Source organism: Passer domesticus, chromosome 3 (genome assembly GCF_036417665.1).
Source record: "Passer domesticus isolate bPasDom1 chromosome 3, bPasDom1.hap1, whole genome shotgun sequence".
In the NCBI taxonomy this organism is placed as follows: domain Eukaryota; kingdom Metazoa; phylum Chordata; class Aves; order Passeriformes; family Passeridae; genus Passer; species Passer domesticus.
The window spans coordinates 25,231,008-25,254,309 of NC_087476.1; the positions used below are offsets into that span (position 1 = coordinate 25,231,008).

The following is a 23,302-nucleotide window of genomic DNA, read 5'->3' on the forward strand; positions in this document are numbered from 1 at the left end:
AGGCATGGTGTACTCCACGGAGGGGCTTGCATCTGTCTCTGAATCTTTATAGCAACTTTCTAAAGGCCCGTTTTTTCTTTAATAAGTCAAGATGACTCAAACAACAGCTCCAACACCAGTCTGGACATCAAACTCTTAACTACATTAAATTTCTAGCTTCTCTACGGAAAGAATTGCTCCAACACTGGATGCTGGATAGAACTATTTGGGATAGACTCTGCCTCCTTTCCTCTATTTTACCACCTATGAGAGCCATTAGAATGAAGAGGATCCTCTGCATGTTCTTGCTTACTCTGTGCTGCTCTATCAGTGTTCTCAAGGCCTCTTCATCATCTGGAAGGATGCCGTGGAAACGAAGGGTCTGCTCTGCCTCTGCCAGCCACTCCAAAAGGACATGGACAACTGAGTGGAATTCTTCTGCCTGTTAAGACACAAGAAGTCATGGTCACTCATGAGATGACCTGACAGACACACTGCAGCTTACACAGGGAGATTGAGCCCACATTTGGAATCATTAATCATCCAGCAGTACCGGCACATTATCTTTCCATTAAAAAGTCAATGACATACAGCACTACATTTTCATAACTGTAAAAACAGCTCATGCTTCCCAAAAAAAATTATAGGAAGCCTAAAAGCCTGTTCATGCTTTTAGCCATCTGATTTCTATTGTATTTGCAGCTCAGTTGAGAATGTCATGCCTTTTCACTGACAAATTACATAGGAGGTGCTTTCAGGGACCAGCTGGAGAGAGGAAAACTATTGTCTGTACAGCCTAAAGCACCAGTAAAGCAAAATGAATTGACAGCCTGTTGGAGAGTGATTCTTGCGTCTAGAGAAAACAAAAAAGATTCACCTTTGGGTACAGCCATATTCAATCATAATTATTGTTAGAGGTAAGTTCAGGATTGTGTCTGCTGAGCAAAGCAGAGCAGGAATATTGTACATAGTGGATACACTGCCACTGCAGAGCCCCATTCTAGCATCAGCTCAAGCTACTATATCTTCAGAGAGTTGTACATCCATATTATCTCAGGTTTGGAAACAATACAGATAAACCTATTTATTGGGATTGGTACCACAGAGTGCTGACATACATAGACTGTTCCAGGTTATGACTGCACTCAGCACAACTCTTTTTTTTTCTCTCTAGTACCTCACCATGCATTTTAATTGTGCCAAAGTAAAGAATTTTTTCAGTACCCAAATTTACTTCTTTCCAATAAGGCACAAAAAGCATAAATATGATTGCAACCTCCTCTTCTTGTGAATGGGACACAGTTCTTTATCATCCTTCGTATTTGACTGTAACTTCAGTGATTTCCTTAGATGGTAAGGTCTTCGAAACATTTGTTTTGCATTTGTGGCAGAGACTAATAATAACAGGAATAATAAATGCTAAGAGGCACTATTTATGTGCTGTGGTAAAAGAATAAACAAGGTAAGCAATGCATTAGCACGTAAATGAGTATTTTCAAATGAAATGAGAGGGAATGACATCAAGTGAAAATGAAATTTTTGGCAACTAAACTGCAAGATATTTTTCACTCCTTCTCATACAGCACATGTAGAAACATTATTATTCCTCTACCTGCCGAAGAGCCTGTTCCAGTCGTGTTTGCTTGGACACTGACAGGGCACAAACTGTCTCCCAGCGAGTGCTCAGCTCCTGCATTTGGACTTTGACCCAGGAAGAGTCATCACGACTGCCTTCTATCAGCTCCCTTGCAGAGCGCTTCAGAGCCTGGACACTGCTTGTTCTTTTTCCCAGCTCTTTCTGGAAAACCTAGACACCATCAAATAGATTTGAAATGTTTAGCTCATTAAGACATGCTTATGTAAGAAACAAGAAAAAACTTCTGGTTATGAAAAGAAATGAAAATGCACATTTATTTCTGTCAAGAGTGGTGCAAAACACCTAAGTTCTATTTATTAGATTCCACAGGAAGATATTGACACTCTCTTCTAACATAATAAAACTGGAATATGGTAGGAAAATGTCAGGCAGATCCCAAGAATCCATTCTGGTGCAATGCATGGGAAATCCAGTCTCCTTACCACTGCTGGCTTTCCATTCTTTATCAAAGCAATTGATCTGACACAGATTAACACATAAGATTGCTATGGCAGGAAAAGATCAGGTAAAAGCTACAACTCAAGGAGAGGGTTTAAAATCATCCCAATAGAAATAAATCCCCTCCTGGGGGTCAAACTGTAAGGTTGTGGATCTTGCTGCTTATTCATATTTTCATGTGGAAGTTTGTTCACAGTAGTAGATTGAACAAGCTCCAGTTACTTAAAAGAAGCTGTTAAAAGAACATAATTACAGTGTGCTGTGCCACTAACTGCGACCCACTTGTGATGGACAGAGGGATTTCAGTAGCAACTGAAGCACTGTGCAGGCTAATTTTTAAAGACAACCCATGTTTCCAAATGCTTTTTTTTTTTTGAGGCCCAAAATCTCCTCCTTAGGGGGGATGAGATACAGAAACTGACAGGATGAACAGAGGGACCTTCACCTCCTAATCTTTCCTGGCTGCAGAGCTCAGCCTATGTGTCACATTTTCAACACAAGTAACTTCAGCAGCCATTTCTTCTGACTTACTGAACTGCAAAACCGGGATTCAGAGGCAGAGTCCAATATCTCCTACTCATTCCCACATCCAAAACCACTTCAGTAACATAATACTGCAGGTTTCCAACACGAGCTTCCTGGGCCATGGTCTAGTTGAAATCTATGCATAATTTTAGCACTGTAATTATTTTTCTCAATAAATATACAGCAGCCCCACAGGTCTGAAAGGCTGCTGTAGTCATGGTAAGTGCACAGGACATTTAGTTAGCAGATGGACTCAAAAAGAGTTGTCTGCCCTAGACTTTTCCAGTAAAATAATTTTTGCCATCTCTTGCCCCAAAACACACATTTGCAAATACATATTTGTGATTTATGACATTAAATACATTATGCTATTAAATACACAGGGCAGCACAATAAAATAGAATATCTTAGTGCTAACTGGTATTAAGGAGTCACTAAGAGTTGTCCTCTTTCATGTAAGTTCTACAGCATTTTCTACTGTTGACTACATTTGTGTTACAAAACTTTTATATTTCTAAAAATTACAGAATAGAGAAAGATAAAGATATTATTAAAATGCTACAGTTTTGAGCAGTCCGGTAATTAAAAGCCAGTATTTTTGGAAATACCTTGTGGTTGTCAATCAGGTTCATTACTAAATCGATGTCTCCATGTACTGGTTGGTCTTCTGCTAGTTGAGGTTCAATTTTGTATAACCAGTCAATGAGAGCTTGCAGAGCATCAGTAAACTGTCCTGAAAATAGCAGGGCTTCCTCCAGTTTATTTTGTCTGAGAGGGGAAAAAAAGCCCAAAAACCACACAGAGATAAAATAATCATTTACACACTTCAGGAAAATATTTTCAGCATAAAATAATAGAATCATGGAAGTGTTATAGTTGAAAAAGACTGGTAAGATCATTGAGTCCAACCACTATCCCAGCACCACTACATCATGTCCCCAGGTGCTACATCCACATGCCTTTTGAACAATTCCAGGGATGGTGACTCAACTACTTCCTTGGGCAGTCTGTTTCAATGCTCCACAACCCTTTCAGAGAAGTTTTTCCTAAAATCCAACCTAAACCTCTCTTGGTGCAATTTGAGGCAGTTTTCTCTCCTGCTGTCATTTGTTGCCTGGGAGAAGAGCCCCATCTTACCAGGCTAGAGCCTTCTTTCAGGCACTTGTAGACAGCAATAAAGTATCCCCTGAGCCTCTTTTTTTCCAGGCTAAACAAACCCAGCTCCCTAAGCCCCCTCCCTCCAGACCCTTCACCAGCTCCATTGCCCTTCCCTGGACAGGCTCCAGCCCCTCAATGTTTCTCTCATTGTGAGGGACCCAGAACTGCACACAGGATTTGAGGAGTGGTCTCTCCAGGACAATCCCTGCCCTGGTCCTGCTGGCCACTCTATTGCTGATACAGGCCAGGATGCCATTGACCTTCTTGGCCACCCAGACACACATTGGATCATGTTCAGCTTGCTGTGTTGACCAGTACCTCCAGAGAACTTCAAATCAAGTTTCCCTTTTTTAAAGGGCTCTTCCTTCCACTTCCTCCCCTGCTCTTCTACAATACCATTGTGTTGTAGAATACCATTGTATTAGCAAAGTATGCATTTGCAGTATTTCACTGCTTTGGCATTCTTAACTATCAAACAAGCTAGCCACTCTGATTCTACTTTTACACAACAAATTCGAAAAAAGAAGCCTTTTTATTTGATGAATAATTAGCTGAGTTTCATTACCTTTCCACTGACTTTCCACAAATTGTATCCCATTTATCTCTTAGTTCACTCAGCATGTCATCAAGTTTCAAATTGTCATCAGCCAAGGTGGTTTTCTCTTTCAAGGAACGTCCAGTCCTATTTGTGGTATCATACACAGAATGTTTGGCACCAAGAGATTTCTGGAATTCCTATATATATGGAAAAAAAAAAGAAAATATCCATATATCATTAACTGCTTACAGGCCATAGTTAATTAGTTTTTGACATACTATTTACAACATAAATTGTAAATGTTGCTGCAAGAAGAATTTAAACTTACTGCAAAACTTCTATGCTAGAGCCACAGTGCACCTGGGGCTTGACATTAGTAGACACCTGCTCTTTGTCCTCTGGAAATGTAGCTCTCTGCTTACTGGAACAACTTTGGGAAAATCCCTCCTTCAGTGAGGGCAATGATTCCTGTCCTACCATAATATTCCCAAATTTCAGCCTAACAGTCAGAAGGATGAGAAAGAACTGCTGCTTTGGGAGCCATTAACTGAGCATTCTTTGCACTACATTCTTACAAACTAAAATTTCAAGCCACTTGTAGAGCTCCCCAAGAGCCACAAAGGTTTTTTTAGTTTAGCTCAACATGGACAAGCTGGGAAACCTCTGAGTAGAAGCAGCAGTCAGGAAACATCCAAATAACTCAATGTGTGCTAGAAGTAAAAATCACAAGCAGGTTTCTGTGCCCCAGAACTTTGGACAACGACAGTGACAGAGTCTGCTGCCAGCTCCTTTTGCACAGATCCTCTGGAAGCTTTTCACAGGCACAGAAGAGCACAGGAAACACAGTTCATCTGATACCACACAGGAATTAACTGACTGAGAGAGTAAATAATTTAATTAAGGAACACTGGCAGAAGACAGCACCAGCCCAACAAGGCAGCTTTTAAACTGCAGCAATGCTTGAAATGTTTTATTTCACACCTACGTGAAGGTGTGCAGCAAATCAGTTGGAAAAAATTAAGCCACAAGTTTGATTTAGAAAATCCTTGTATAAAGCATCAAATATTTTTGGGTTCTTTTGTTACCAAAGAAGCAATATTTGTTTTGTAATTTAGTATTTCCTTACTAATCTTTTATTTTCCTCATACAAAACAAGAAAAAAACTTTAAGAAAAACATACTTGTCAAGCTAACACTACAGTAAAATGAAATACAATTTTCAAAATAATCCGTTTTTTATAATAGTTCCTTCAATACAAACAATGCTATGTCTATGCTTCTTTTATTTGATGGGCTTTGTTAACTACTAACACTAGACAATGTAACTAGGTTTGCACAAGGAAACACAATTAAATTGCTGCCACAGAAAGATCATACAGGAAAAACAGATTTAAATATGGCAAAGTTAGTAATGTTAGATGTTAGTTAGATTTAAATATGGGTTGCATTTAGTTCATTCCCTGAGACTAAACCATATCTACTTTCACTTGACTTCAGGTATAACAGAGTAAATTTTGGTTTAAGCTGCCAGGAACAGATAGGTAAGTTAATTACTGAGATTTTTGTAGGTATCAGCTAGATACCTTCCTTCTAAGGAAGATGGGCACATTGAGATAAAATTAGCCAGATTCATATAAATATTCTGTAAGAACACTCAGCATTAGCACAGGAATGGATTGGGTGACCTAGTGCGGGTTTTTCCATTCCGGACTCCTAAAAATGAGAAAAAAATTCCAACAAACAGACTATGAATAACCCCCAAAAGTCCCTGGCAATATGCTAGATATGAGTGAGAGAGAAAACATTATCTTGGCTTTTCTTTTTCAGGGACTTTTTTTTTGGCAGTAACGACTGGCAAAGAGTGAGTCCAAATTATTGCTTACAGCACACATTCAGATGGGATAGCAAAATCCTTAACTAAATGCAGCAAGGAAACCTTCAAGGCTGGACAGAAAAGACAAAGACTGACACAGAGTATATGTGGGAGTGGAAGGAAAAGACTTAAAATACAAGGAAGGACATTGCACTGTTGGGAGGTTTGACAACTCATTAAAAAACAATTGAGTTGATTTCTTGAGAGGCTGGTGTTTGAAGTTTAAAGTCACAAAGTTCACCAAACTCCCTCTCTCACACACATTCATCTTTTTTCTCCAGATCACCAGTTTCAATCCTTTTGTGCCTGTACCAATTTCATCCCATTCCTTAATGAGATTCAAGCAACTCAAGCTGTAATGCTTTGCAGGCTTTTTACATGAAGGAAGCTGAAGAAAAGATATCAGTGACAGAAGTGATGAGTCTGCCAGTCCATTTGAGGAAGCTTGGTCTCATAAAATGTACTGCTGTAGGTATAAAGCACATATCAAGTTTATCTGTTTAACATTTCTGAAGATGGGATGAGAAAGGACTCAGGTCTCTCAGGCAGAGAGTCCTGCAAACCTCAAAGCAAAGTGACAGTGCTGACCATACTGAGAGGAATTTGAATATGTAAAGAAAAGAGAGGAGTGAAAGGATTAGAAGATTAGTAAGACTCAGACTATCATAACAGCAAGAATCCTCCCCTGCCAGTTCAGATCACGGACTTCAAATTCTGGCAACAGCAGCAATCACAAAACAAACTGAAATCGCAGAGCTGGCATAACAGAATGTTAACATAGGTTTTATCTGAAGGTTTTTAACAGCAGACACAGGTAAAATTATTTTTGCTTGACCAACTGCCAGCTCTCGCTATGTTAAAGGAGAATGGTTTCCTGGCTGATAAACACTGAGAGATGATAAAAAAATAAAGCAGACTGATGAAGTCATTATTATATATGACAAAATTTGTCAGAGGTAAAGGCAATCACTAGAAGCTACAATGAAAAGAAAAAATTAGATATGCAAACCCCTCAGGATACTGTGAAATATTAAAAAAAAAGAGGAGTAAATGGAGAACAATATAACTGACATAAAAATTAAATATATGCCAAAATTTAGAAAACTACATAATTCTAGTGTTTAATAAAACTGCCCTAAGAGAAATCTTAATATCTCTGAAGATTCTATCTCTCATCCACTTGATCTTCAATAATATATTATTCTAGGCATTTTAAAGAAATCAGTCAAAATGAAGTAAAGACTACTTTTGTCTTTGCTATGTCTGATGGAATTACAGAGCTTTATATTATCATTACAAGTTTGAAAAGCCAAGTGAATGAGAGATTTTTACATATTTACAGCTGAATTTCTGAAAAGATGGTTTCAGAATTTTGAATCCAATAAAGAGAAATATGGAGGCAGTATTTGCTCTAATACTGTCACAGTGTTTTTTAGGGGATTCCATTAATGTTTCCACTTAACATAAAAAGCAACTGCCAATCAAAATACTTAATTAAGATTATTTTCACTTTTGAAGTTGTCCTAAAGTATTAGAAGAAAAAGCTCAACCCAAGTAAGTGGACAGTAAATGTTTGGTTTAAGAACTTAAAGAAAGCCTCTTCAGAGATCCCTATTCTGAAATGGTATTAATCTGCTTTTTAAAGTTTCCGTGGTGCTGTATTATTCTTTCCTCTTCATTTTTAACCATTCCCCCACATATCAAGGTACTGTGAAAAATTCTTTTCATTCATACCCTTTTAAAACACCATCATTTAACTTGATGTGAATAAACACCCCATTGCAGTGAGGCCGCAAATCTACTTTCTTTGATGATTGAACAGTGCAAGGCCAAAATACTTACCCTACATTTCACTGGGCATTTTGTGTGTCATGACTCACCTTATGCTGTGCAAGCTGCATCTTTATTTTGTCAGGGTCATTTGCAATTTCAAGATCTGAGTCCAGAGATTTCTCTGATTCTTCCAGCCATTCCATAAGTTTATGCCAGGCTTCATGGAACTAAAGGAAAGTCAGATTTGGATGGACTTTAAAATTCACTGGTTGACAAAACAGTCCAAAATCATTAAACCCCAACCAAAACAAAATTTGATGTGTTTGTTCTCCCTGATCTCTTAGACAGAACTGGTCTAGCCATGTGCCCACTGTGTAGTAGTCTCCCTTCACCAAGTGAGTTAACAACATTTAATGTACATGATGTGCATGTATCATATGTATCTGTCAGAGACATACTGGTAATACCTGCTGATGTGTTGGTCATTTAAATTTCTACAGTTTTAGTAATGGATAGTAAATACACAAAGAACTGGGCTTAACTATTGCTTATATGGGATCATAGCAGTGAATCACTGGGGAAAACTTCTGTCTGGATGACTGCCCAAGATGTTCCCTGTAACACTCTTAAAAGCTGTCATTATATCAAATGCTATCTTGATGAGCAAGGAACAGATTTTTGATCTTCCTTCCTGTTTCAAAGAAAAGAGCACTTCAGGGAAGGAAGCAGGGAAAAAGTAAAAATTCAACCAGCTTTCACAATGTGTCATCCGTTTGGGTTTTGATTTTTCTAAGCTGGTTACTTCTCTTTCTCTTGAAAATTCTGCTTGCCTGGGCTGCCTACACATGAAAGCACAAGAAACTGGTTCAGAAACCTTTCAAGGCATCTAAGACACTGCTGTTCAGGGCTGTTGATTAGGCCTTGACACGAGTGGCCTTCAGTACTCCTTCCACACAATTGTCATCCTAATAACACTGTATTCAGCTTTGTAAATTCATATTGAGCTGAAATCCATCTCATTGCAGAACTGCTGTGTGTGTGAATGCACAAGAGAAACTGCTGGAAAATAAGAAGCACAACTGGCTTATGGGCTAATTCACTGCCCAGAGAAGTTCTTGCTCTATGAGCTGAGCGGTGGTAGTGGTGAACATTGGAACATGGTTTAACTGTGAACATCACCAAATCTTGAATCATCATGTTCTCTTTAACAGAAAGGAGCTACAATTTCCTGTTGGTATTTAAACATCTTACATTCCTCTCACACATTTTGCATCTTATCATTTATGTTCCTCAGTGAGGAAAACATGTATCTAAGGAAAAAACCATGTATCCTCTCAAATGAAGAAAACTGTGAAATCGGCCACCTCCCCTGAAAAAACAACCTCTCTGGGTTTATAAGGAAATAAATGGAGATATCTTACCACACAGAACAAATTGGTCTAGTAACTAACATAAGAGATTGAGTGATAAATGTTGAGTATAATCAGGACACAATATAGACACAAGAAGAAAATGCTAAGGAATACTCCCACAGATTAGTGAAAAGGGTTCATCCCATTCTTTAAAATATAGAGGGTTGATTATGAAACTTCTTTTTGAAGACAGATGGCACTAATACACATCTGGAATCCATACTGTAACTTTCTTTTTTCAGACTATCCTATACTGCAGACAGAAGTCACTGCTTGGGTTGAAAATGATGCTTTCACTTCCCAAATGAAGTGCTCTGGGATTGAATCACAGAAATTGTTCCACTAACTCAACACTGTCTGTTACACTAAACCCAGGTTTGCTTTGTAAGTGCTTTAAAGCATCATATTCTTCAAGAGTCTGGATGCAATTACAACTGAGTTGAAAGAGCTCTATAACAGCTGTTGTCCCATTACCTGTTTGGCTCTTTTCCTTGCATCATCCAAAGCTCTTCCCCTTTCAACTAAGCGTTGGACTACTTTTTCCCATCGACTCTGCACGCTGATCAGCAGATTCTTAATAAGGACAACGTCCTGTTTCTGGCTGAAATATTTCAAATGGGTTCCAGTTTTGTCCAGCTCTATGACCTGATCTCGATGAGAGTTCACTTCTGTGGCAAAAACCTTGGAAAAAAAGGAGAAAAATTACTGAATACTGTGTTGGGTAAACACTGAAAAAACCCCAGCCTGATAAAGAATGATGTAGTGAGAAAGACTACAAAACACAATTTTAAAACAAATGAAATGGTTCTCTGAGTGCCAGCATTATAGGATTCATTTGGACATTGTTGCAGTATCTCCAAAGAGTGGGAGAAAAACATTACACATCTGTTTCTTTACATACCTTGTGTTCATCAATTTGAAATAAGACAGTGTCCAAGATAAGACTTGGCCGAGAAGCTGCAGTTAGAGTCTGCTCAGCCTGAGTAAGCCAGTTGATGAAATCTTGAAGTGAGTTGTGGAACTCCATTGCTAAATTGAGGGCTTCTTCCAGTTTGGTCTGTAAAGGCAGGTCATACTTTATTAGAGGCTGATATTGTGCGGGGGCTTCAGCCAAAGAAACCATTTTAGTTCAGCGCTTTGGAGTAAACCATTTTACTTTAGCATTTTAAAACACTTTTCCAAATCAAAGTTTCTGAGTTTTAAAGTAACAGCCTATATTCAAGGAAATGGATACAGGAGTTAGAGCAAAATTACATGTAACAGATGAATAGAAAATACAGCACCTAGTATCAAGATAAACTTATCCAGAGCAGAAGAATATTCCATATTTCCTACTATTTAATTTAAATGGGACATTTGCTTTTATCAAGTTCAATGCAAATCCAGTAGAATTTCAGAAATCTAAAGTGGTAGTGCATTTGGAAGAGCCTCAAGTAGGTCATCACATTTATTCTGTTGCACTTGATGAAGAATGCTTTCCTAGAGCACTTCTTTTTAATAAAGTCCAACTGTCATTTTGGTTGCCTCAACAGAAAATTATTTGGGATACAGAATTTTGTTGATCATGAGACAGCAGTCAGAGATTTTCAAACATTTACACTGCTGACCTCACTGCTGACCTCCCAACCTTACAGCCTCCTGCAAGAAGGTGCTCATATTGGGTATTAATTAGCTTGTCATTTTTACTTTTTTATTACCTTAAGACACGTCAGCATTATAACTGTAAAATACAGTTAAGTTGTGAGTTAAATATTTTTGCTTTATACTTATCAGTGCTGTACAGAGAATTTCTCTGTTTGCAATCATGGGTATTCTTTTTGTTTGATCAAGTTAGAACAAGTGGACTGTATTTCGTGAAGGAATGAAAGCCACATGAAATTAATAACAAGGAAACGTATGTTGCATATCAGTGAAATCATGCTATTGATCTGTTAGAACAGAAGGTAGTCACCTGAAGTAAATAGCAAAAGGCCAAGCATTGGGAATTTAAAAAAAGGCTAAACACCAGGAAAATTAACACAGCAATTCTGTACTAAGTAGGAGATAAACTGGAAGGATCAGGCTCTCATGTCTACGACTACTGCAATAAAACCCAGAAAACCCCTAGACCTTCCAAGTGAGCATTAATAGTTATCAGTTAATATATTTCTGTGGAACAGACTTGTGCCATTCTCACCATACTCCTCCCCAATTATGGATAACTAACTTCTTCAATTTTATTTTCCCCAGTACTTTCTAAACATATTTCTGAATTGCACCAGTCTCTACAACTGATTTTAAATGTAAAAAATCAGGCAAGTATGCATCCATAAAACCACGGATCATTAACAAATTAAATGCGTGATTTACACTTCGATTTTTATGTAAAAACACCTACTTTTCTTTCACTGAGTTTTGTTTGCACAGATTCCCATTTCTCTTTTAAGTTATTTATGTCCTGCTCAACGTTTGTTTCAGCAGATTCTGGGCATCTTGCAAGCATCTGCTGGCCTTTCTGCATTAGACACTTGTATGTCTCTTCTTTGGCCTCAAAGGCAGCACAAAGTTCCTAAAGAAAGAAAGCACCAGAAATAATGAGGTACAAATTCGATACTCTTTATAAATACCAGTATAATATTCATTCCTCCCCTAATATTTAGCAGGTATGATTAAGACTAATAAAGGAAAAACATGTAATTCATAAAAAGCCAATTGAGAAAATGAGGGACACAGTTCCTCAGGAACTGAAAACTTGTATTGTCTGTCAATGTCTTCTCTGAGATTCAAAGGTTGGCAAAGTAAGTACTATGCACTTAATGAATTCTTCGAGTTGCTACAATTTGGTTGGTTTAAAGTCCATTTGCAGCCAAAACACAAAGGTGTCAGGATTACACAGTGTGCTGGAGGTCCAGACCTATCCAATACCCTTCAAAAGTGGTAGGACAGCTTGGGAGGCCTGGTTTATTGCACATGGTCAGTATCTTCCTTCACTTGCCAAGCATGAGCACTGGAGACATTTCAGACATTAAAAGAAAGTTGTAATAATAATGGTAATAACGTGTTTTACCTGTAAACTATTCTAATAATTATGCTTTTTTAAACATTTTAAAAATGTTAAAGATAAGCTGGCAAAAGTCTGGGAGCTCCCATGCATCTGTCTGACTCAAAAAGACATGTTCAGTACTGGTAATAAGCAAATCAAAATGTACCAATAAAGCTGCTGCAGACTCATAAATGAGGAACATCTTCACAAGATGAAGAGGAATAAGTGGCTTGCAAATAAGAAGAAAAGTACTTTTTCCTCTGATTCTCAGAACAAGAGTCCAAACCAAACATTTTTTTGGGGTTAAGAAAGTGTACACAGGGCTGTACCTGACCACATCGGAGGGCAAAGCAAGAAGCAGGCTCATTCCTGAGCTTAAGATTTTGACACAACAGAAAATGTCTTTGTTTTCTTACTGAGAACTATGGAAAATCGTGTCCCCATGTCTGCTTCTTCCTACTACTTCAGGAAGAAACTGAAACAATGATTGTTTTAAGAAAAGGAGAGGGATGGTCTGAGCAGCACTGGGATACCTAAAAAGGTGTCTTTTAAGCCCCTTTCCTACTGGAATCCTGTGATGTCTCTTAATATCTTTTGTTTTCCTGGAGCTGCTTTAGCTGGAAATGCAGCCCAATCCCAACTCCATTTGTGAACCAATTATGGTTGAGGTTCATCAATTCATATCTTTTACTCATATCTATGGAAACAGGCCTTATACTAAAGAACATGGTTCATAACATTACTTCCAAAGAGGAACTAATCAAAATGTAGTGTAAAACTTTCTCCTTCAGTTTCAGATCAGTAATTAACACAGCTGGCTCTAATCACTTAGAGCCAAGTTTGAATTTGGAATGTAGTAGACAACATGACAAGTGGCCTCAACATTTCAGAAAAAAAAATAAATAGAGAGAAAATTAACACATATCTGCACATGTGTACTAAGGTTTAACCAAAAGGAAATCAAGTTCTCTGCTTTAAGGGTTGATAGCAAGTCAGTGCCTGCAGATGGCCACCAGGATAACAACATCCTGTTAAAATGTACATGTACAGTCAGGAGGGATTGCACATCTACAGTGCATATTACTGGGGACACTCAGACTTGTTCTGACTATAACATTGAATTTAAGGCCCTTTAACTAAGGGCCCTTTAGCTAAAGGACTTTGTAAGCATAGAAAATCTGCATAGCAAAGAATGTACTAAAAGAAAATACTGAAGCTTTCCATGGAAAATGTTTGCATCTTCATCTAAGCGCAGGATGAAAAAAGGAAAGATCACCACTGACTTTCAGGGAATCATGAGTCCACTCTCACAGGGGGAAAAACATCCACCTCCTATTTTTTCCCTTTTTTTGTTTTTCCTTTATGACAAAAAGAAAAGGATTATAGGGATTCAAAACCACAGAAGTATTTGTGTTTGGATCTAGTTTCCTGTCTTAACTGATTTTAAAACTGTAAATTAGTTTCCCTATCAATTATACATACCGGCAAATTTTTAAGGACAAAAAGAAGGGGAAAAAAGTGCCTCCTGTTGGTAAGCAATGAACTTTAGCATCATTAAAATAAAAAAAAAACCAAACCTGATTTTTAATATGACAATTCAGCATTCTAATTGGAAGTATCAGGTTAGGCACATTCCAGTTCAAGTACAGTTCAGTAAGTATCGCTGTTAAATATGAGCCAAGAATTCAGAGGTTCAGATCACCAGGTCTGGGCTTAAATCCTGGCCTAATAGCACATCATGATTTTACACAAATGGAACAGTAAGAACTACCTTCCTTAGAGGGAAGAGATCAAGTTTAAGTGTCTTTTTTTAAACTCTATGGTTCCATGGGAGCAGAGAAATCCACAGAAGGTTTCTTAAAAGAGAAAGAAAGGGAATAATTCAGGCATCCTGGTCAGCTTGCCATTTCTAATCAAAGCACAGCCTCTACAAGCCAGTAGTCCCTCTTACTTCTGTGCTAATGATGACTTTACAGTCAGCTTTGGTTAGATAAGGAATAAAGGATCAAAGTCTCTGAAGTCAAGGTTCAGTGAATGTGGACCATTTTTAGGTTGATCTTCAAACTTTAGAAAAATCATAGATTTAGTTATGGGGTCAGAAAGGAAAAGAAGAATAGGAATTAGCAAATACTTTTTGTAAAGATGCAAAAGTTGTTTTATTTGTCTCAACACTAATAATGGTTCAGCTTTGGGCACGTCCCAACAGGCTACTAAACTACACCGTAAATAACAGTGTTGTTTTGAAGGCTATTAAATTTCTTCAAGACACTGTACAGACCTAGTGATATATAGAACACACTCTGTATTTACAAAAAACACTCTTAAAAGATAGTTAGCCCTGAAATGCAATTTGCAAAGCATTCTAATACTGACACTTACCATATGTGCATTAAGCTGCTCTCTTGCTGTTTCTGGTAAGCCTCCAACAGGTTTTGATGCCAACAGCTGACGTTCAGTGTCTGTCAGCCATTGCTGCAGATCCTCAACTTCACCATGGAAACCTTGAGCCTAAATTATACCACATCATTTTAGAGATAACTTAAATGTTCTCCATTACAATACCAGCTCAGATGTATAAGCATATTGGCAACAGGTTTAATTAGATATTTGTAATAATCAAAGGAAATTAAAGAAGAAGAAAGAAATAAAGGAAAAAGGAAACAAACAAACTAGCTCAAGTCAATCTAAAGGACAAAAAACCATAGAAATCATAAAAGCAGTCAAAATAACTACTGTGAAAACGTTTTCCCTGAATAATACACATATACAGAAATTACACCCTTTACAAACATGAAGACCTAAAGGTGAAGTCTTACATCAGCACTGTAAGGGACAATGTCCAGCTGTGGAAGATACAGCTGGATTCAAACTTTCTCCAGATTCAGGAGCATCTGCATAATGGTTTTGATTTAGGCCAACTTCTAATACATGTATCTGTGTATTTCATGTAAAAGACCCTTTTTCTGAATTATGTCTATATTTGATCATTTCCTGTTCACCTGGATCAAAGCACTATCCAGCTGCTGTTTCCTTTGCTCTGTTTTTTCCAACAAGTTTTGCCAACGCTGATTCAGGAGTTCCAACTTGCTCCGTAAATTACTTGCTTCTTCAACAGCACTTGATTCAATCAGGTCATTTCCTGCTTTTTTAACAGCTTCCACCGTAGACTGATGAGCAAAAACATCATTTTGTAGCACCTACAATTGCAACACAGCATGGTCATACCAGTAAGTTACTGAATGAAGGCACTCACAGTGATTGAGCCAGTTGTAGTCTACGGACAAGACAGTAGTTAAACATCAGCACAGGTTTCAGAAATTAAAGCTCTTAGACCTCTTCAATCAAACGCATTAACAATTTTGACAGTAACCATTCTGACAAAATACTGAAGTTTAGTTTTGCATCTTGGAAAAAAATAATATATTCCTTCTGAAAGCACATATTTCTGAAATTATCAAAGGTTTATAGTAGTGCTAGGGAATAATTATTTCTTCACTTTTAAAAATTTATTATATACTTTCCTCTAATAGGATTTTTCTTTGAACACTATGTGCTTGCTGTGCTACACAACAACCCAGCTGCCACAATGCCTTCTTGTGCATTTCACAGCTACTACTCCTTTCACATTATGTCAGGCTACCAGGACATTTGACCTGTGCTAAAAGCTGGGGGATGGTTGTGCTACTAACACCAAAAGACCTCCTCCATCTGCTGGAAAACCTCTTATCATGAACCACAGTAAAAACCATAAAAGGCAAAAGGTACATTTGGAGAAAAAATGCGGTTTTCAGAAGGATGGAGGGCAGGGCAAAAATACCTTTGATATAGAACAGAAAAAGAAATACACAAAATGGTTGGGAAGAGAATGGTAAACCCTATCTAAGAAATTAAAGTTCATGGTTACTATCTTCCATGGGGTCTAACTGAAATTCATCTCCATCAAAGTACTAGCAGATAGAAAAAATACAGAGCTAAATAAAAAGAAACTTAAAAATAAACTACATGGAGCACAATATGAAATAGCAAGTCACAAGTACACCTTGAATACAAAATACACATCACATTTACTTTCATTCTTCTAAGCTAAGAACAAGATTATTTTATTTTCCTAACAGGGTGAAAAAAAGGTATTCAAAGGAGTAGATGCATCTTATCCCTTCCTTCCTGCTGAGACTCACTAAGAACAAGGTCTATTCTTTCCAAAGTTATTCAAGAGGTGGATGTTTTTACAGGCTACCACAGGATGCACTACTGTGTGAACTTTGTAACCTATAAACTCTGTATTATGAAAAGGAAGTAGATTCATTCATGTGTTTGCTGAACTCCTTCAGCACAGACAAAAATGATGTCTTGATGCCTCTTCACCAGTAAAACACTTCCGTTCGATAAGAATATAAAAGGCTCGTGGAGCAGAACCTGTTTTTGTAATTTTATTTACTTTGTTTTAAAAGGGTCTGTTTATAACAATAGTCACATTGGGTATGTACTCTGTTCAAGTTCCAACTGACCACCCAAAAGCTTTCAGAAGCTGCATAGCTGCATTAACACAGACAAAGAAAATACTTTCATTATCTGTGTACTGTCAATTTCAATCATTTCTCTCAAAATCCAAAATAGACTCTGAGTGCTTTTTACATCATATGCAGGCCAAAAATTAAATGGCAGATTTAAAGGGAGAGGAATTATAAGGTTAGATTGAAATCTTCAAGCCTAGAAAGAACACAGAGCTACACACCGAGGCAGGGAAAATCTCTTACTCCTAGGAGATGTTCTAAAAATAAAGGCGTAGCAGAATCATTCTTCCATGGGCTTCAAAATAACAATGATCAGTAAAAATACTAAAACAAACAAACAAAAAAATCTTAACCCTATGTTGCAAGTAACACAGAAAAAGATGGGAGTTTGCACAGATTTTTGGAAAAGCATTTTCCATCTTAGCTGAACCCAACTGACACACAATTTTGCAGAATTCAGAACAAATCACTTTTCTGAGAGGGAAGAAAGAAACAAAGATATGCAAGAGTCATGCAGTTTGTGAGACCTGGCTTAAACAGAACTAATCAAGGAGTTAATTGCTTCAGGGAGGTTCAGGTTTTGAATTCCCTAGGCCAAAGAAAGGTGATTAGAGGTGGAGTCTAGGGTAAGCTGTTTATTTCTGGCTAAAACCTATGCCACTTGCACAGCATATGCAAGAAAGGAAGGAATGTGGAGGAGTAAGAGGAAATATATTACTTATTCTAAACCTTCATTTCAGCTATAATCTGCATCTTGAAAGTATATGTAGAGAATTATTTATCAAATGTGAAGTTTTACTAGAAGACTCATCCCTAAGATGAATATCAAAGGAACATTTCGGTTAATATTGTTTATAATTACATACATGATGTTTGGCAAGTTCAATTTCAATAGCCTTGGGGTCTCCACCCACGGGTTTCTGTTCATTCAGCAAGTCTTCTGTGTGTGTCAGCCATGCCAGCAACTCATCCAGGGCATGCTGGAACTGCCCCAAGGCCAACAAGGCACCTTCCAGCTTGTGCTACAGTAAAAAATAAAGTTAACAAGAAATCATTTCACAATGCAATTGAATTGTCTTACATTACCATTAGTCACCATAATCCAGAGCAGAGTCCACACATAAAAGAGAATAAAAACCAGGGAGGAACAGTTACCCAGTACAGGCAATGCTTTATAACTACAGCTGAGTTAGCAATTCCCTTGTAAAGCCTTGCATTCCAGGCTCAAATTCCTGGCCTCAGAAGAAGCCATACCAGACCAGAGTTAAGACTGAAGGCTCTTTCAGATGTATTTGTAGCTTTTTATCACTTAAAATATATTTTCAATATAAATGAAATTTGGTGCATGATCTCTTTAAAATCTTTTCTTTGTCATGAAATTATTCAGTTTAGAAAAAATAATACACTTCAAAGGACTCTAACATCTCTCAGCTTGATAATTTAAGGAAATAACACCAAAATAGTTTAATATTAAGCTAAAGGGACTTTTTATTCCATTGTTCAGTTCAGCAGGTACTGTTACTTTTGCATATATAAACACGTTTGCAACTGCTACTTAAGACCTCATCGAATAACCAAAATGAAATAATAATCATTTGACATAGCATTACTGACATACAATTTGAAAATATTTTAAAAGGTTTTAGAAACTCAGCTAATTGTACAATTCAAATCCTGTTATATTTAGGATTTTTAGCTTCCAAACAAAATGAATGTGTAAATTAATATAAGCATTATGCATAACAAAGAGTTTTTCACAAAAAACAAAGTAATTAATAAAGTCCCCACCTCCAAGCTTATTTACCTGTCTACTTATAATTTTGTCTTCTAGGCTGTCCCACAATAGTCTGAGCTCTGAGAGAGGCTCTTGAACAGTGTGCTTGTCACTCTCTTGTGTTGCCTTCTTTAGCAATAGTTCTGCCTGATGGTTCAGTCTTTCCATTTCTATCTGCTGCTGATAAGCTTCTGTCTTAAATTGCTATGGTAAATAGAAAAACAATAGAAATAAGTGAAATACAATTAATGATTACAGATTCGTAGAATGATTCTATATTCTAGCTCTTGTGGTTGTGATGGTGATAATGCTATAAACTTCAAATGGAATTACTCTTGAAAGGAAGTGAAAGCAAATTTTCTTTAGTAGAACACTCTCTTTAACACACAATTGGTGCATCAGTCTGAAGGCATCTTGTGTACATATGTTCTGAACTATGTAAGGTCAGGATTCATTTGAACTTACATCATAAAATACATAAAACAACCTGCCCGCAGCCAACAAAATCTACAAGTGAGCAACAAAAGCAAGAACCTTCTCTGATCTTCACATATCTCTGCTTTTTAAACATGGCACAACAGCATCCCAACATCAGGAGCATATTTGATCACAAGTACAGATCCCTGCAGACAAGTTTCCAAGTTAGACTGGAATTTTGATTTTCACCTTACTCACATATTGGGAATGCCATGATCTGTGTGAGCATTTACATAAAGGCTCTAATGGCAGAAACAAAGCCTTGGAGGCATTCTCTCAGAGCCTCAAAGAAACTGCTCATGTTAGAAAACCAGAAAATAAAGTTCACAGAAGAAGAATCCTGCATATAATAACTTCATAGCTTTTGAAAGAGAATGCATGATACTACAACTGGTTTTGGGCTATCAGAAAAAATAAAATGTAGCCTAGACAAAATTTGGAATAGATTTTTAACTTAAGTGCATTTTAAAATGAAAAGTTTGATATTAAACATTTTAAAATTTTCATGCAAATTTTTCTTTACTAAAAATTGAAAATGAAAATTGCATTTGACTCTCAAAAAATACTACACAACAGAGAAAAATATAGACAAATGGAAATATAAATGGAATAAATTGCTAGTTCATACCTTAAGTTCTTCTGTTTGCTGCTTCACTGTCTCCAGATCTGTTCCAACTGGAGACATAGATGCTAACTTGCTGCCAGCAATGTCTACCCAGTCAAATAATGCCTGAAAATCACAGTATGATATTTAAGTGTGAGCAGAGAAATGCTGCTATTTTCAAAAGTTGTATTAAGTAAAATATCAGAACTTTTCTTTTTTCCAGAGAAGGTATTGCTGTTCTCTTTCAAAGAAAAAAACTTTTCCAGCAAAACCTAGGTTTCTTTGTAATACAATAGAACAAATATCCATGTAACAGTTACAGGAGCGTACATTCTGCAAGACTGGACTTCTATTAGCAGCAAGTTTCTGCCAGAATTATTCATGCTCAGTACCAATCTACTTCTTGTATTTACCCTTCAGGGGATTCATAAAAAATTCAGATTTTACACAAGACAAACTCTGCTCTACAGTTGTTTGGAGTGAAAATGGAAGGTGGTGGATAACACACCTTAAATGAGGATTATAAACTTCTGAAGAAAGCTATTTGTGTAAGGAACACGGAACTACCTATTCAGTAGATACTAAGCAGTGAAGGACCATAACTGAGCTAGAATGAATCTCTAAAGCATAATGTAGAGTGACTTTAAAAAAAAAAAAAAAATTATGTCTTCCCAGTTCTGATGCTTTGTGGGTATTCATTTTCCTCCTGATACAATGCAGAACCTCAAGAATACTCTACATGGATTAAGAACACCTGCATCAATCTGAGTAATGGCACAAGAGAAAAAACAGGTCCAGCTAGGCCCTTTTCCACCTGCCTGCTGTCTCTGTAGATACCATTAAGGAGAAATGCTTGGGACAACTTTTTGGAGCTGCTCAATGCTACATGGCTCCCTGAGAAAAGGACCCAATGTGCACCCAATGTGCACAAGAGGGTGAGGCAGCTGCAGTTAACAATCTGTCCATAATACTTTCTATATTGTCTATTGCAATGAGTGTAAGACAGCACTTAAATACAGTTCTTTCACAAAGTACCAAGCTTGTAGGATGTGCCATATACAGCTACAGGAAATAGAAAGCACTTAAACCAAATGGTGATGATTCTAACTGTCTAATCAATCTCTGCACAGTAGGAACACAGGAGAACCCAGACAAAAATCCATAGTGATGGTGCAATACGAAACAGGCAAGTTGCATTATTATTAAGGAGTGGTCTGATGCTTGATCTGCACCAAATCCAGAAGTAATTGCCCTCAGTGTCATATGAAATTACAGTTTTAAAGATTTAATGAGCCATGGAAGACAGTAATTCCTCCAAGAAAAACAAACAAACAAAACCAAAACAAACAAACCCAACAGCACACCCAACGCAAAAACAACTAAAAAAACCCAACAGCATGTACAGAGAAAAGATCATAGTTTCAAAGAATAGGTTGTGTTGGAAGAGACCTTTAAAGGTCATCTAAAGTACAGCCCCTCTTCTTCTCTAAACTTCATCAGTTCTGGGAAGCACAGTGTACAAGATATTGTTAAACTGCTGGAACATTTGCCTACAGATTTAAAAAGGGAATCATCTTCTGAAGTATTGTGATAGGATAAATTATACTAAGAATATCAGTTTAGCAACATTATGTTAATGATATTTTTGCTTAAAATATTCAAACATTTTACTTATAAATAAGGTGTAAAAGTGCTTTAATTGTCTTTGACTCAAAGAAAATAGCAGCAATTGGGCATACAGACCTGTACTCTATTCCCTTCAGACCACAAAGATGTGTCACAACTTTTAACCTGCCTTGACTATCACAAGAAAATGTGAGCAGAACTAATGTGAATGTGTGGTGCCAAAAAAAACTCTGCTTTTATCAACAAACAAGGGGACATTAATTTTGAATCTAAACACAGTGCAATATATGGACATGAAGAAAACAACCCAACATACACATTCCTTAATGCAAACAAATCCCAACAAACCAACCCCGACCAATCCTGAGAAAAAACCCTGCCTACTTAAGAAAATAGTCACTACAACCAGAGTGCAGTACTTGTCACCTACCTACTCCCATGACACTTTTTACTACAACCACATTAAAGCCCATTGACCCAAGGCTGGGTTAATTATATCACATCATCTTACCTGTAGCCCATCTTGGTATTGAACAGCTGCCTGCATAGCTTCCCCAAGCTTATCCACACGCTCTTTCCATGTTTTGTTTAATGCATCCCAGGCAGAATTCAGCTGCAAGTAAGCACAATTTACTCCAATAAACAAAAACATTTTACTGCTATATAATGTGCATTTACTAACACTTCACTGATCAATAATACAAATAAACTAAGCATGACTAGTTCACATTTATTCCATATTAACACTCTTGTCCTCCCTATCACTGCCTAACTAATTTCTTTGAGAATTCAGTAGAGGTTCTGAATTACAAAAGCTGTAAACTTCATACTGATTGAATATTTTTTATTACCAGAGATAATACACTTAGCAGAGGAAATACTACTAAATCATTTGGAGTTGCATCACCATAATAAAAATACCTTAAAAGAATCATACATTGCTGAACACCGGAGAAATAAAAAGTACTTCACTGATATTGAAACAGGACAGTCTCAGTTAAGATGTCTCTCTTGGCATGAAGAATACATATCCAAAATTTATTCCAGCGTTACTTTTTACAAGAAATAGTCATCTACAATATTAATCAGTGACTATTTTTAAGAAAGCCTGTCTTTTACAAAAGTTCTAAACCATAAATCAATGAAATAAAACAATGTGTATATTCTAATCTAATCTGAGATTTATTCACTCAAAAGGCAAATCTTACTTTAGAAAGGCTTCAGTGGTGTCTCACTTTTGCCAGAAAATTTTTATTTTTAAAATTTGTTGGGGTTGTAGGGAATATACAAATGTCAGCTGAGCAAGTTATCACATAGCAGACCTAAGCATCTGCATTTCCCATACCTCATCTATACTCTTGTTGACAATAGGTTTGTCAGGCTCTCCACAAGCAGCTCTCAGCTCAGAGCCAAGGCTCACAACTGCTTCTAGTTCTTCTTGTAATCCATCAATTTCTTCTTTAGCAGCCTACAAAGAGAAAAAAATCCAATGCTACTAATCGTAAATTTAATAACCTATGTACAACTTGCTTTTAAGACAGAACACAGTGGGATTCCACCTTTGCTTTCCTTCCAGTCACTTGGACTTGAAAAATAAGCATCCCTTTGTAGTGACAGATGAAATCAGCTGACATCAGTCTAAATTGTAACAATGGTTTATGATACCATTTTGCATGAGATAGAAAAAGTAAACAGGAAGTTTTAAATTAGATTTCTTTAATCAGAGTGTCTTCTTTGTCAGAGGTTATCATTCAACCTTCAAACATTTAACTATCAGTATAAATAATTACAGGCTTAGAGCATAATACATAGAGCATAATACATTTGTCCACCTTTCATTTAGATGTTACGTAGTACTGGAGGAATGTCAAGTATGTACAACTTTTAAAAGTCTCAGTGAGATGGTTATTATGTACATATTTACAAACAAATA

The 23,302-nt window shown here is 37.0% G+C and overlaps 1 protein-coding gene across 10 annotated transcripts in view; it reads right to left on the bottom strand.

Annotated features, from left to right (window-relative positions):
* LOC135296195 (dystonin-like) overlaps positions 1-23,302 on the bottom strand; it is a 288,180-nt gene that overhangs the window by 20,243 nt on the left and 244,635 nt on the right. For all 10 annotated transcript variants that reach the window (XM_064412231.1, XM_064412229.1, XM_064412227.1 and 7 more), the window contains 15 exons: positions 22,715-22,837; positions 21,881-21,982; positions 19,768-19,869; positions 18,693-18,866; positions 17,755-17,910; positions 15,374-15,571; positions 14,754-14,882; positions 11,730-11,900; positions 10,254-10,409; positions 9,827-10,033; positions 8,048-8,167; positions 4,323-4,492; positions 3,208-3,367; positions 1,592-1,786; positions 293-421 (listed from right to left, as the gene is read on the bottom strand). In XM_064412231.1, the coding sequence (XP_064268301.1) occupies positions 293-421; positions 1,592-1,786; positions 3,208-3,367; positions 4,323-4,492; positions 8,048-8,167; positions 9,827-10,033; positions 10,254-10,409; positions 11,730-11,900; positions 14,754-14,882; positions 15,374-15,571; positions 17,755-17,910; positions 18,693-18,866; positions 19,768-19,869; positions 21,881-21,982; positions 22,715-22,837 (2,292 nt within the window). The remainder of the gene's footprint in view (positions 1-292; positions 422-1,591; positions 1,787-3,207; positions 3,368-4,322; positions 4,493-8,047; positions 8,168-9,826; positions 10,034-10,253; positions 10,410-11,729; positions 11,901-14,753; positions 14,883-15,373; positions 15,572-17,754; positions 17,911-18,692; positions 18,867-19,767; positions 19,870-21,880; positions 21,983-22,714; positions 22,838-23,302) is intronic.